A 14,858-nucleotide genomic window follows, 5' to 3' on the forward strand; every position below is an offset into this window, starting at 1 on the left:
AAGAATAACTAAACCAGGTGTAGCATAAAATTCCCCATTAATTAGAGTTTCTTCTTAATTAAAACGGCCATGTACAACTCACTTAAGTAATGCACAGCTCTTTGCCTTAGAGAGTATATTATATGCAAGGCCTGTTTTTTAGCTAGCAAAGTGTCACCTCAACGTATTGAAATTACCTGTCTAATTGTATTAAATGTAGCATGTCTACAAATGTCTGCAGTGTGGTTGGCGAGTTTCTGTTTGCTGAAAATCACTTGATGCGGCATTATCCAGAGGCAGCTGTTCACAGGTCCTTCACCTCTCCCCAGAGATGACTGGATACTTACATAGTTGGACCCTGTCGTATAGAAGGATTGGTGAACATGACAGGTTGTTTAGAAGCCATCTGCTTAAAATGCCTTTTGCTTTGTGTGCAGTAATGAACTTGAGAGAAGCTGTCTTTATATTAATATTCTGTTATGATGTCCAAACAGGTGGAAGTTGATGGGACTAAAGTGAATGTGTCCAGCGAATGGAATCTGTCTTCACCGTTAATGTCAGTCAGCATTGGTGGCACTCAGAAGACCATTCAGGTAAGTACGCTAATTCTATTGAGATTAACTCACTGCTCACCTAAACATTACAGTAGGTGTAGGATCAGTAGGGCTGTTTTTCAACTTTATAAAACTTTTTAAAACTGTAATAAAAAAAAATAAAATATATATATATATATATATATATATATATATATATATATATAAAATATATAAAAATACTATATATATATCGTATATTTATCTCAATGATCACTATCTAGTCGCTCTAGAGTCATACATAGCTCATAACCTCTTGCTGCGTACTTCACCATATGCACTGGCAATTTACATTATTGCAGACAAGTCCCAAACACCAATCTGTTCCAGTTTGGATAGTGTATTACCAGTGTCAAATTTTGATTAGCAGATGTTTGCAAATTCATGTTCTTTTGTTTCTCTACGTTTAAAGGGGTTGTACCAGAATTGCAAGTTATTCCCTAGTCACAGGGTAGGGCATTACTTGCTGATCGGCAGGGGCTTACCTGTTATATGGTGCCATATACAATGTACATGGTGAGCTTTTTCTGCCACACCTTCATTTTTCAGGAGATTGTAATTAAGGCCTTAATGTTTGGGAACTAAAGAGAAGTGGGACCCAGTATTTCTGCAAGGGAGGGCTCCTGTATTTTCCCAAGGCAACACTTTCACAGCGAAGCTCCCCAAAGATGGGAAGGTTCCAAAAAAGGTGCAGAGTCTGTTTCAAAATGGGAATAAGAAAGGACACACCCACTTTTCCAAGCAGATGATAATCAGGGGTATTACAGATGAGAGCTATATAAAGCAAACAAAAGCGAGTGTGCTATATTCTAAAGTGTGCTGTTTCTTAAGTCTGTGACTTTAGATTAGTGACTTTAGATTCAAGGACATCAGAAAAGTCACACCTATTTATTTACTGCCTATCTATTTTAAATTTCACTTGCATATAATACTTTTATCTAACCTATCTGTACGATCCCCATTTAGAATGTGAGAATTTGCTCCGTGATTCACAATGCCGTCAAGTATACATCTTGCACCATATATGCAGTCCTTGAACAGCATGTTGCACATTTGGAAGCCTAGATCCTGGATCTTATTTGCAGCACTGTGATTCATTGGCAACCTAGAAAGGAATCTGCTCAGGTTAGAAGGGGAATTGAAGCCCAAGGCAGGCTAGACAGTTCCTGGTAGTAGGGGACTCTGTTATTAGGGGGACCGACAGGGCAATCTGTCACAAAGACTAGGATCATCAAATATTGTGTTTGGCTTCCTGGTGCTCGAGTACTACACATTGCTGATAAAGTTGACAGATTACTGCAAGGGACCGGTGAGGACCCAGCGTTCATTGTGCACATTGGCACCAATGACAAAGTTAGAAGTAGGTGGAAGGTCCTTAAAAATGATTTCCAGAACTAGGTTGTAAGCTTAGGACAAGGACCTTCAAGGTAGTATTTTATAAAATACTACCTGTACCACACCAGAAAGGCAGCGGGAGATTAGAGAGGTAAACAAGTGGCTCAAGTGTTGGTGTAGGAAGGAGGGACCTGGGTTGCTGGAGAACTGGGCTGACTTTGCTGTTGGCCACAGGTTCTACCGTAGAGATTGGCTGCATCTCAATGGGGAGGGTGCAGCTGTGCTGGGGAGAAGATGGCTAGATAGTTGAATGTGTTTTTAAACTAGGGATTAGGGAAAGGGCAACCAAAGAGATAGAGGTGAAAAGAGTCTAGACAGAAATCTGGGACTATATAATGAGAATGGGGGGGGAGCGCTTGGAGAGGTTAATGGGGAGTTTTATCTGGGAGCTACAAAAATACTAAACTTTATGAAGGCAAAGTTCAAACAGCTTAGTGATACTCTTAACCTTATTGACATGGGTCAATGACCTCAAAAATAAGAGTACAAAAAGAGGAAAAAACAGTGTGGCTCAATAAAGATGTAAAGAGGCCAATAAACAACAAAAGAATGAGTTTAAACTACTAAAACAAGAAGACAGCGAAGCATCATTAAAAACCTATAAGGAAAAACATAAATTATGTAAACCCCTTAATGCTGCAGGGCATACATGGTATGGTATGGAGGAAGACTGTAGGACGATTCCACTCCCTACAACGCGGGTGCTGGTTGTTTCTTACAGCCGATTCCCACCCGCAATAGCTCCGTTAAGCCGCGCCGTTCATCAGAGACGTTACCCCTTTAAATGCTGCCGTCAATACTGACAGCAGCATTTAAATGCCATGACCGATGTTCGGGGTTCCCATATTGCCCCCCCCCTGCAATGAGATTGTGGGTTGCCGTGCGGTTGTCATGACAGCCAGGGGCCTTCTGAAATGCCGTATGTATAATAAAATAATCAAGTTATTTTTTTCCATTTCACTCCACTTCGACTTTTCAGTACTTTATATGTGAAAAAGTCGAAGTGGAGTGAAATGGAAAAACAGTACCATTGAAAAATACCATACTTAAACCAACTTGATACCATGCAGTACCATACTTAAACAGTACCATTGAAAAATACAACTAATCCCACAAAAAATAAGCCCTCAGACAGCGACGGTGATGGATAAATAAAAGTTTCGATTTTTTATTTTATTTTTTTTAAAGGGGGAAGGAAAAACCGAAAATAAAAAAAGAGCCTCATCCTTAAGAGGTTAATATGGAAAGTGTTAGCCCTTCAAAAAATAGTAATAGTAAAATGGAAGACGGTGATGAGGAGAAAGCAGATCTATTAAATATTTTTTGGGGGGGCAATGTATTCATTCAGGTAAATGAAATGTCATGTGAAATGCAAAGTTATAAAGTAACCTCTCAATTAAATGTCACCAGTCTAACTGAGGAGGAAGTGCAGAGCTGCCTTAGGCCTCTTTCACGCGACCGTATGCAATTTTACATTCGCCCATATGTGCCGTAAAATCGCATGAATGAAGAATTGCCTCAATTGTATCCTAAACTTTAGCTACATATTTTCTGCTGATCACATGGGCAGTGCTGCATATCAGCAAACAAATATGCTGCAGCGCGGAAATCCATCGATCAGCAGAAATCCTTGGAATGACAACTAATGCTGAAATAGAGACAGCTGTCGTCTTTTCCCAGCGTTGTACGCCATGTAACTCTCTTCCACTCCCTTTTTTTCTTCCATAGAAGTCTATGGGATGCTTATCTAGACAAAAGATAGGGCAAGACCTATCTTTTGACACGGCGTGTAAAATCGGCGATGTTGTTTTCCCGGCACAGTTTTTTATGTACCCGAAAATCGTTCTTCTGAATAAATACATTGACATCCAATGTTTCAGATGGCCGGAATTTTTGGGCGATTTCTTGACGCCACTAAATAGCCACGTATCTACGCCCACTTGAATAAGGCCTTAAAGAGATTAAAATAGACAAATGCCAACTCCTGATGGTGAACACCCCCTAGTTCTAAGGGAATTAAGTAATATAATAGACAGACCATTGTTTCCTAAATTTAAGGACTCTATAGTGACAGGGTCTGTGCCACTGGATTGACGCATTGCAAATGTGCCAATATTTAAAAGGGGATCAAAAAAGCAAACCTGGAAACTGTGAGAAAATACATGTCACTATTACACACTAAATGGGAAAACACTAGGTAAAACTGGTATGGAAAAGGACTTGGGGTTTTTAGTTAACTGTAAACTTGGAACCACCAGTGTCAGGGAGCTGCTGCCAAAGCAAATAGGATAATGGGGTGCATTAAAAGCGGTTTAGGGGCACATGACAAAAACATTGTCCTTCCTCTTTATAAGTCATTGGTCAGACCGCACATGGGATATTGTGTGCAGTTTTGGGCACCAGTATTCAAGGATGACATATCAGAGCCTGAGCGGGAACAAAGATGGACAACTACATTGATGAATGGAATCGGTGGACTACAATACCCAGAGAGGTTTTCAAAATTAAGGTCATTTAGCTTTGAAAAAAAAGACAGCTGAGGGGTGACACCATCTTTATGTTTTACAGCCAATTCCCTTTCTGCAAAACCACATGTATCTTACTGGGGTTTAGCAATGTGGTTGTGGGCTTGCTTTTGCAAATGTGACAAGTACTATGGGCTTGTCATAAAAGGAATGTAGACAGCTGGTCTGAAACAAGAGCATTCAATTTCTGGTTTTCTTACTCCTGTACCTTTGCTTCTAACTGTAATGGAATACAGGAATATTCTTTAATGAAGAGACGAGTGCTAGCAATCCTATTCTGTGTTCCTACACCAAGGCTAAAGGGGCGCCTGCCTCTGTTGTATGAACACCGAGACTGCTAATTGTGCGTGATGGTGGTGAGCTGGTTATAAACCCTTAGTATTCTCCGTGTATTCTTCCTATACTGAGGCCCAGGAGTATAGAATTATTTAATACACCTTTTCCATTCCCATGCACTGGTGAATTATAGGACTAATGTTTTAAATATTAAATCATTGTAGAGTAGAACATTTATTTTCTGTTTCTGACCACTTCTTCTATAAGCCCTAAAATGAAAAAAAATAAAATAGCCGCTCTGGTTTTGAATAGTTAAACACTCCTTTTGCAAAAAACAAAAAGAATGACGTTTTCGAGGTACCTTTTTAGAGTGTATCCCAAAAGGTGAAGTTTTAATCTGGATATCGAGGCCAAAACACCCCCAATCATGAAAAGGTTAATATTTAAAATCTCTTTATCCTAGTGAGTTACCAGTTTTCCTCCCCAAATCATCACTATTAAGTTCTTATGACACAAAGATCTCTGCAATGTATTGTACTGTGCAGCAGGGAATTAAAGCCATCACTGTTTATTTTGACCACAGGATTGCCCATATATCCTAGAAGATCTTCTGATGGCAACTTGAATAAGACACGACCAACAGTTCATAGACTGGACTAGGCTTGTTTGTGTAATTTCACATTGGTAATCCACCTGGGCACAGCTGGTAGCCATTTTGTCCAGGCCATTATTAGCAGCCTATAGAAAGTACCTCAAATAATGATGTCCTTTTTTGTGCTAGCAAACTCATTTATGTTTCTAGTCTGATGAAGGTAGTCACCCATTTCAAGCCCCCTCTGCTTAGCAGATCGTACTATGCACTAGCGCACAGTGAATAAGTCATTGATACCCAACTAGGTGGAACTAATTTTCTGTGGCAAGAGAGCTGAGTTAGGAGGAGCTGCACTCAAACCTCTGCTTATTTAGAAGAAATGACAGATTATATAAATTAGTTGTGAACTGGTGAGAAGTTACACTGATATAGGAATGAATAACTACTATGAATTTAAATATATATCTGTGCATCACGCTTTCTCTTATTTGCCTATATTTAATCTGCTAATTGACATATGTGACAAGACAAGCAGAAGTATATCAAACTATGTAGGCTCATGTAGCCTCATATCCATCATTCATTTAAAGCCACCCTCGGCTTACGGAACAGAATCCTGTCCTGAGACCAAAGGGGTTAGGGGAATACTACCTGCAGTTATTCTTCTGTTGTCCCTCCAATCAATGAATTCAAGGTTCTGTTTTTCGTGATACAAGATAGCCGATCTTCAAACTACCTAATCCCCTTAGTGCATTGGTTGAGTGTTAGACCAGCTCATGTGATCAGCAATGGCCAATCAGAGAGCAGTCTACAGTGTGTTTTAGATAGTTAGAAAATTGTTCTGGCTATTATGGACAGCCGCAAACAGGGCCCAGAGCAGGCAAGAACAACTGCAGGTAATATACCCCCTCCCCGGGCAGAGTTTTATCCCTCGACTGGGTGGTCACTTTAAGAATTGGAAGCACGGAGCTTACAGTATACAGTACCAGCCAAATTAATAACATAATCTTACATTTTGTACTAATATACAGTGGGCCTCATTTATCAAAACTGTCTAATAGAAAACTGTCTTTATTGCTCACAATTTAACAGATCAAGTCACAGCTTTAATTTTAACACAGCAGTTTCAGAAATGAAAGCTGAGCTCTGGTTGGATGCTATGGGTAACAGACAGTTTTAAAAAATGAGGCCCAGTGTGTTGTAGTGTTTTTGTTGTAAAAATGTGTGGGTCTCGTTCACATCTGAGTCCGTTCAGGCTTTCTGTCTCTGTCTTTCCTTCTTTCGGGATAACTGTGTATGCTTTCAGGGTGCCTCTCAGGAGTGTGTTCCCAGAAAGGGAACTAAAGGCATAAAGGAAATGAGGGCAAAAGGGTTTTAGAGAAAGTTTTGTAGTACAAAAGAGGGAGTCCATCGAGTCTAGAGGTTTTCTCCAGTTTGGGATTCTTTCTGTATGATAGTGAATTCTATTTGTGAAATGGGAATCTCCATAGCTTGGATTGCTTCTAGTGAGAAGTGGCCGGAGCCTGAATTTTGGAGCTAGGAATGCATTAAAGCTCTACGATATGCCCAATCGTGGCCTCAAAGGGGGAAAGGCAAGTTATAAAGAGACTGGTAGTATTCTCTAAACACTGCGGTAATCTTCTGTGGTAGGCGATGGGTATGACCTATTGGTGTGGAAATGTGAGGTGTATATGACCTAGTCCTCTCTTTCCATAGGGCTTGAGCTAAGGTATGACTGCGTTTGTTGCCAAACTTATAGAAGTGTCTCCTGCACTAAGTGAGAGATCCTTTGGCTCATGCTAAGCAATGTGAGCATACTTGTCCCCTTAGCTGAGCCAATTCGACTCCTCTCTCTCCATCCAGGGTAGAGTTATGTGTCATTTCTGGAACCGAAAATGTTACAAGAGGTTCCTGGTTTGGGAGCTATGTTCTTTTTTGATGCAAGAGCCAATACTAATGAAGAAGCCACGGATGAAGTATTTATGGGCCTCCCATATTAGCAATAGGTCTACATCAGAGGTGACGTTAGTAACGTAATCCTGGAAGTTATTTTGAATCTCCACTTTGGCCACTGGATGTTGTGAAAAGGACTTATTGAGACACCAGTGCCAAGACTTGTGATAAATTACTGGAAAAAAGTGATGAGACAATGGCTGGAGATGTTGTCCATGCTCTCTGCCTTAGGCTAACTTCACAGTGGCAAGTGCGATATGGGGCTGTTAATCCCATCCCCATATCACGCTCCCCACCTTGTAAATTCCCTGAGTATGTAATGCGTTTTCATGTTAAAACAAACTCGCATCACTTCGGGGAAGAAGCAATCCTTCTGCTGCAGAGGAAGATCGCTGACTTTCTCCCATTGCTTTCAATGGGAGACCTCGCATTGCCTCCACCTGTCCAATTGAAAACAATGGGCGCTGTGATGCGAGAGCATGCAGAATGATAGAACATGCTGCAATTTATTTCCTGTATGGCATTCAAAAGAATGGGGTTTATATTTGTTGGAGATTCGTGTGTCTCGCAACCAACAAATCTCACGTGATTTCCATGCCATTGTGAAGACAGCCACAATGAGGGAAAGAGTCAAGTGATGGAGCAGAAAATTGTCTATCCTAGAGTAATTATTGTGAGGTGGGGAAAAAAAGATGTCCTCTTTAGTGGAAGGGTGGATGATTCTCCAAGCGCCTATCAGTTGATGTTCATGTAGTATCTTATAAAAACCTATAGTGTGTGGATGCAGGTAAGCTGCTATTTCCATGAGAGGTGGCTCAAAGTGTTCCCAGGGAATGGAGCTGGCGATGAGTATGGAGACTCCTTTGGTCTTGGATTCCGGATTTGCACTATGGTAGCCACCTGGAAAATGGGCATTCGCTAACTTGGGGACAGAGTCCGCTCCGAAGAGGGTTTCCTGTGCGAAGACTATGTGTGCTCTCTTCTGCCAAAGGAGACGGAGGAGGGAGTTACAGGTTGTTACGACAACCTCTGTTTTCGATGTCATCTAGGTGTTAGGCCAGGTCTCTCATCTGTGAATGGTGCTTGTCCACGGTTTGAGCTAGTTGTTGAAGATCAAACAAAGATGTCATTGATCCATTCAGACAGGGATTGGATTGATTGGTTGATTGAATAACTGTATGTATGGCCAGTTTATGTGTTTCTTCAATACGTTGCAGTTGTGAGTCCAGTTCTGCTTTGGTGGGCAAAGCATTAATCATCTTCCATAGTTTTTGTAGTTTACGAGATATGTCTGAGGGTTTGAGTAGTGTGGGTCTTGCAGATGGTTTAGGGTCTCCTAGGTATGTAGATCTAGACCCTGGGAGGGAGATCAGGACTCCTAAGGGAGAGAGTTGCAGGGGAATTGGGTGTTGTGGAACCAGTGCTCCAAGCATGTCCACTCAATGCCATGCCTCTATCAGGGAAGGGAGATTCTGTCTGGTGCATTTCTCTTTTGCCTCAGCCATGCAATCTGCTCAACTTCTGCCTGATGGAGAGCATGTAATGTCCTACATTGGGGACTGCTGGGTCCCACAGAAACCCCTCCTTCCCGCTGTGCTGGGGGATGATGTGGGTTCTTCTTGGAAGCACCGGACGGTGTCATCACCACTCCGCTGAGGTGATAGCGGCTGCTGAGGAGCCCTTTAGTAAAGGCACTCTGCCGGTGCCATGATGGAAGACCGCCATGATGGAGCTGTAGCCTTTGTGTCGCTCAGAAAGCAGCTCAGGAGAGCTTCTGTTGGGGAGGGCTAAGGTATTCCCTTCTTCTTGTTCCCCTCTTGCCATGCTTCAGGGGGATAGGTGTATGAAGTATCTTGACTGGGAAAGGTGGTATGTGAATCCGGAGCTGTAGTCCCCTCTGCTTCACTCTGCCATGCCTAAGCCTGGTCCCCCTGCATGCACAGGATTTGCCTTATTGTGTTGTGGGTTGTCTGATAATTTATTTTACAACATTGCTGATGAATTGCTGGAGCTTTTGTAAAAATGGACAGAAAGTGTGGTATTTCACCTCAGAAAGGGGGTAGAAAAAAGAAATATATGATAATGCATTCTATTTCACAAGAGTGTTGACAAAAGAAATTTTACCTGCAGAGAAGCATTATTTTTACTGAACTTTTGAATTTCTTTGGTAGAGAGTAAGAAAAAAAGACCAGTGTGAAAGACCTTTATATAAATGAGCTGAAGAAGCAACCTCCTAATGTGTTACTCAAACAGGATAACTATTTTAGTTTTCAGCCTTGTAGCCTCTTATTTGGTTGGCAGCAGGTTTAGGTTTAGTTAAAGGGGTTGTCCCGCGAAAGCAAGTGGGGGTATACACTTCTGTATGGCCATATTAATGCACTTTGTAATATACATCGTGCATTAAATATGAGCCATACAGAAGTTATTTACTTACCTGTTCCGTTGCTAGCGTCCTCGTCTCCATGGTGCCGTCTAATTTCAGCGTCTAATCTCCCGATTAGACGCGCTTGCGCAGTCCGGTCTTCTCCCTTCTGAATGGGGCCGCTCGTGCTGGAGAGCTGCTCCTCGTAGCTCCGCCCCGTCACGTGTGCCGATTCCAGCCAATCAGGAGGCTGGAATCGGCAATGGAACGCACAGAGCCCACGGTGCACCATGGGAGAAGACCTGCGGTCCACCGTGGGTAAAGATCCCGGCGGCCATCTTCGCAAGGTAAGTAAGAAGTCACCGGAGCGCGGGGATTCGGGTAAGTACTATCCGTTTTTTTTTTAAACCCCTGCATCGGGTTTGTCTCGCGCCGAATGGGGGGGCTATTGAAAAAAAAAAAAAACTGTTTCGGCGCGGGACAACCCCTTTAATGTCTTGCTTGAGCTTTCTGTCCTTAGTGTACATTGGGAATATTCCCCGATGCATTCCTCCAACAGAAAGCTCTGACATATGGCACTTACTGTACAGTAGTATACATCTCCCCTTGGCCTTTTGTGATACTTTTTTGTGGTGACCCACTATTACCATTATGTAAAAGTGCATTTCACTGCAGTTTACTATGCAGTGATGAAAACGGTATGTTGGCTTTGTTGGGTGAACATAGAGCCTATCAATACATCAAGGTACACCAACATAAAGAGGAAAAAAAAGGCATGTGTCTTATACTACTAGGATGCTGTAAAAGTATCCTCTAATTCACTGTAATTGGTAGCTACTTTAAGTGACGATCTGCAAGAAATTTCAAAAAACATTCCCTGTACTTGCCCTGTATACTTATCAGAAGGCTGCAGCCCCCGAAAAAACGCTACCGTGTTTCCCCAAAAATAAGACAGTGTCTTATATTAATTTTTGTTCAAAAAGGTTTAACTTTTTTACATGTATAGCTGCCTGGACACTATTTAAATTGACTTTTTTAATTAGCTGTTAGCAGGACTTAATTTTGGAGTAGGGCTTTTATTTCAAGCATCCTCAAAAAGCCTGAAAAATCATTTTGCATCCTCAAAAATTCTGGAAAATCAGGTTATGTCTTATTTTCAGGGAATGTCTTATTTTCAGGGAAACAGGGTATATGTGCAAGTCATTGAGCCTGTTGTAAGCATGCACCTTACGCTACAGGGGACATAGCTGATCATATATGTTTACACCAGTTATAAATTTATGAAAGGGGTTTACTAGGATTAGTACAGGGCAGGCATATTAAAGGGGTTGTCCAAGATATATTTTTATGTTAAAAACTGAACTTCCCCTATGGCAAAAAATAATAAAAGAGCGAATATTCACCTCTCCCCTGTTTTTCCATTCCCAAATTAAGCACATAAATAATTAACTATTTTGATAGAGACTTACAGTGCACAAAGTCTTATTGGTCTCCTCCTTCAATCTTAGTAAGCTGCTGCTTTTCTTAGACTGTGTGATTGCTCCATCCATCCACGTGCCTAGATTGTAATACTATGTCCTACATAGGACACGGAAATGAACAGACATGTCAGAAACAGGAGGCAGCCTTATTTTACTGCCTGGTAACCGCTGTCCACCCCGCCTTTAGGAATCGGGTCTGCCTAAATTGGACACAAGTGAGTGGATCAGTGGATGGATAACTTTGTACAGCCACCCACAGCTGACTTTCCTCTCCACTAGTGCTTGCTATAAACCTGGCTAGACAGTTTAATGTATCTGGAGTTCATTCATTTCCCGTTTAGCATTATTGGTTAGCTGTAATATTGAAGCACAGTTCTTTATTTGGTGTCTGGTACCTTTGCACATCTCTATAGTTCTAGGTTATTAATGTGGGCTTGAATGTAATGGTGAGGATATTGGACTAAACTTTAGTGCATGTATGCCAGTATGTATAGCAGATATTCCTTGACTTTGTATAACCTTGCTTTTAATAAGCACCAGGCATTCCCATTTTTATTTATCTCATTCATCTTTGTTCGCCATTCTTTTATCTTGCCATCCTTTTGTCTCCCTCTCCTTCTCAATGTCACTGTCAATTTGAATTGAATTTTAGGATTTGTGCACAACTGAATTTAACATACTTCTGTGTCTTTTCAAAAACAGCTGCGCAGTGTCTGTGTTGTATATCGGTGCCCTCCTCTATTAGCGGAGCAGAGATCAAGCCTTTTAAATGCAGAATTAAAAGGTGTTCCAATTATCTGCTCTTGTTGTGTAGAGGAGACCACCTTGTTCTGCGAGCTGTTGTATTGCAGCAGACCTGCCTATATCTTTGCAGTTTATTTAGAATGGTCTAAGACCTCCTTTCTGGTGCTCCTCGAGTGTGCCAGTGTTCTGACTCTGTCAGCTGAAACATGCAGGGCAAACCTTGCTTATTATCTGTGCTTACTCTTCATGATTAGGTCACACATTCATTGAATGAAGTTTTCTGTTTGTCGCCACATACCCTCAGTTAAAAGAAGAAAGACTGAATAAATGGCATCCACAAATGACATTAGCAACCTCTCTTCGTTTTGAGCAAAATGTAACACAATAGTCAAAAGTCCACTAATTAGGGTGGAGTGCTAATAAAATGATAAAAGGTCCCTTGTTTCCCTTTTATCAATTTGCCACGTACTGACAGCTTATCATGCACTCAGTTCTTGTTTGTTTTGGCACTCTCCATGTTCATTGTCAGTACTCGGGGCTTTGTTCACCTTTGGAGTTTCCAAAAGCACTTGGCTCTATTTATTGGAAGCTGTGGGAAAAGCCCATTTTTTTTCTTTTCCTTTTATAAAAGTAAACGATGGAATTTTTTCATTACTAACTTTGTATCTATCGTATTTTCCATCCCATTGATCTGTCAATAAATGATGCTAGTTGTTGGCACCATTTCCCTTTTTTTCAAACCACTTTAGATTTTGCTTTGATAAGACATATCTGATTTCTAAAATAGGGAAAAACTATTTTAGATCTGATTTATCTATATCCATTAATTAAGCAGCTTCCTATTATATGGTCAATAGCCATATCTCTTCTACAATTAGGGTTGCTATACAACAATTAAACAAAACGCAAATCTTCTGTAAGCCCTTCAAGATGCTATAGGTCCTGACTGTCCCTTCCAATGACAAGGGATGAAGAATAAAGTTAGACGCAGTAGTCTCTGATGCCCACCACTGTCCTGGAATACCACACTTCTGCCCTGATACAAGAGCTCAGTCATTGCTCCTGACCCGCATAATTCTCCAGTGCTGATTTCTGAAGGTAGAGATATCAAGATTAAAGATTTATGTCATTGGCTTCTGACTGATTGCAAATTGCATATAATACAGTTCTCTCATATTTTATTTTTGCAAAAAAATTGTGTTTCTATAATTATCATAACATTAAAATGCTAATTTTCTGCATACAGAGGCCAAATAATTACAGTATAATGAAAGGGGTTGACACAAGCAGCAATTTCAGTACGGAAAGATTATAGTTTTGCACTGTAAGAATATTCCAAGCAGATCCGCTAAAGGCATGAAAATCTTTGAGAAACATATTCTGAATATGCCTATAACAGAAAACATAAACCTAAACAAAACATACATAACGTTCGTAGGATAGGTGTTCCCAGTGAACTGGATCAGAATGCCTTCAGGGAGTGAGTACCAAGATAACCCTCTCAAGAAGTGAGGGGCTAGGTAACCATATCATTCTCAGGTGATCCATCTAGGGCAGCCAAGTTTTTGAAAACTTTCAATACTGTTGGTTCTAACAGTGTGCAATTTTTCATAAAGCAACATTCGAGACACTCTGTCCTTTATTGCCTGTGAAGATAAGCAAGATGCCTTCTCTTGGGCTGCTATATGGATCCTGGCTGCAGTAGAATTTCTTCAGCTAGCATATGGGCTTGATTTTTAAGCTAAGGAAAAGGGGTCCCCTAAAAGTAAGAGCTGTAAATTCAGCGCCCTGCAAACCAAGATAACTACCTGATCTTAACAGGAAAAAAGGGAGAGCCTACTGGACATGACCACAAAATATGTAGGTGGATTAGTCTTGAGATATAGTATGAAGTTAAGCTGTGACCAAGTAGGTTCAGTGGAGCATTTTGAGGAACTTTTTACCAGATTTGTCTGAAGGCTTCCCTTAAACACTGTGGTGCAGCAATGTTGGCACCTAAGGATAGTTGAGGTAACATTGAGATGTGGCTCCTGTGTCTCAGGTGGAAGACTAAAAAATGTAGAGTAAAGAGAGTAAATCTGGACCCTTTGTTAGGGTATCCATTCCACACTAAATCTTAAACATGGCCAGGTTTAAATTTTGCCTCTGGGTGTCACATAGGGTGTTGACAAAAGGAAAGTTTTGCACCTGTCTTATTGCCTTCCCTTGAGGTGACTGAAATTCATCACTAATTTGCTGCCCTCTAAGGACCTTATTGCAAGTAGATAATAATGTCTGGTGATTTTATTTGTTAACCACCAGTGGAAGGCTTTCCAGTCCTGCTAGGAGAGCATGCTGGGTTGCCAAAACATATTAGCAGTGATGGCCTAGAATGAAGGCCCAGTTTGAATCTTATTGACCTCCAACGCACTAAGGAATGGTTGTACACAGCCGTAACCATTGTATTAGAGTATGGTATAAACCCTATAAGCCAAATTAAGGCTGGAGAGGTAAAGGAGGACTGAAAAAAAAGATAAGGGAGAGAAGTAAGTGGTTGCGTTAGAGTTAGGCCTGTTTTACATGGGCTACAAAGTTGCACGATTTTGTTGCGATGCAACATTGCTACAAAACGCATGTATGTGAGGCCCATGATTTCCATTGGGTTCTTTCACATGAGATGTTTTGTAGCCTGAAAGAACCCATTGGAAACCATGGGCTTCACGTACATGCGTTCTGTATAAAGTAGATGTTCTTATTGTATTATTTATGAATCTTTATGATGTCTTTTGTGTTGTTCAGTTCCTATAGAGAGTGGTGACCTCTGTCTCTTGAATCTCCTTCAAGGCTGCTTCATGGTCTTAATAGTTAACTCTACTGAATCAGTTCTTGTTGAGTCATGACTTCAGATGTCTAGATTTTATTTTCAATATTCTAGTTTCAGTTCTAGAACTATGAATGTGGTTATGGCATTAGCTTTCT

General features: G+C 40.9%; 1 protein-coding gene across 1 annotated transcript in view; it reads left to right on the top strand.

The window, feature by feature from the left end:
* The window catches only part of PCCA (propionyl-CoA carboxylase subunit alpha), a 400,750-nt gene that overhangs the window by 310,244 nt on the left and 75,648 nt on the right, over positions 1–14,858 (top strand). The window contains exon 20 of the mRNA XM_066580185.1: positions 474–572. Coding sequence (XP_066436282.1) covers positions 474–572 — 99 coding nt within the window. The remainder of the gene's footprint in view (positions 1–473; positions 573–14,858) is intronic.

The sequence above is a fragment of the Eleutherodactylus coqui genome, chromosome 1, assembly GCF_035609145.1.
Source record: "Eleutherodactylus coqui strain aEleCoq1 chromosome 1, aEleCoq1.hap1, whole genome shotgun sequence".
NCBI classification, from domain to species: Eukaryota; Metazoa; Chordata; class Amphibia; order Anura; family Eleutherodactylidae; genus Eleutherodactylus; species Eleutherodactylus coqui.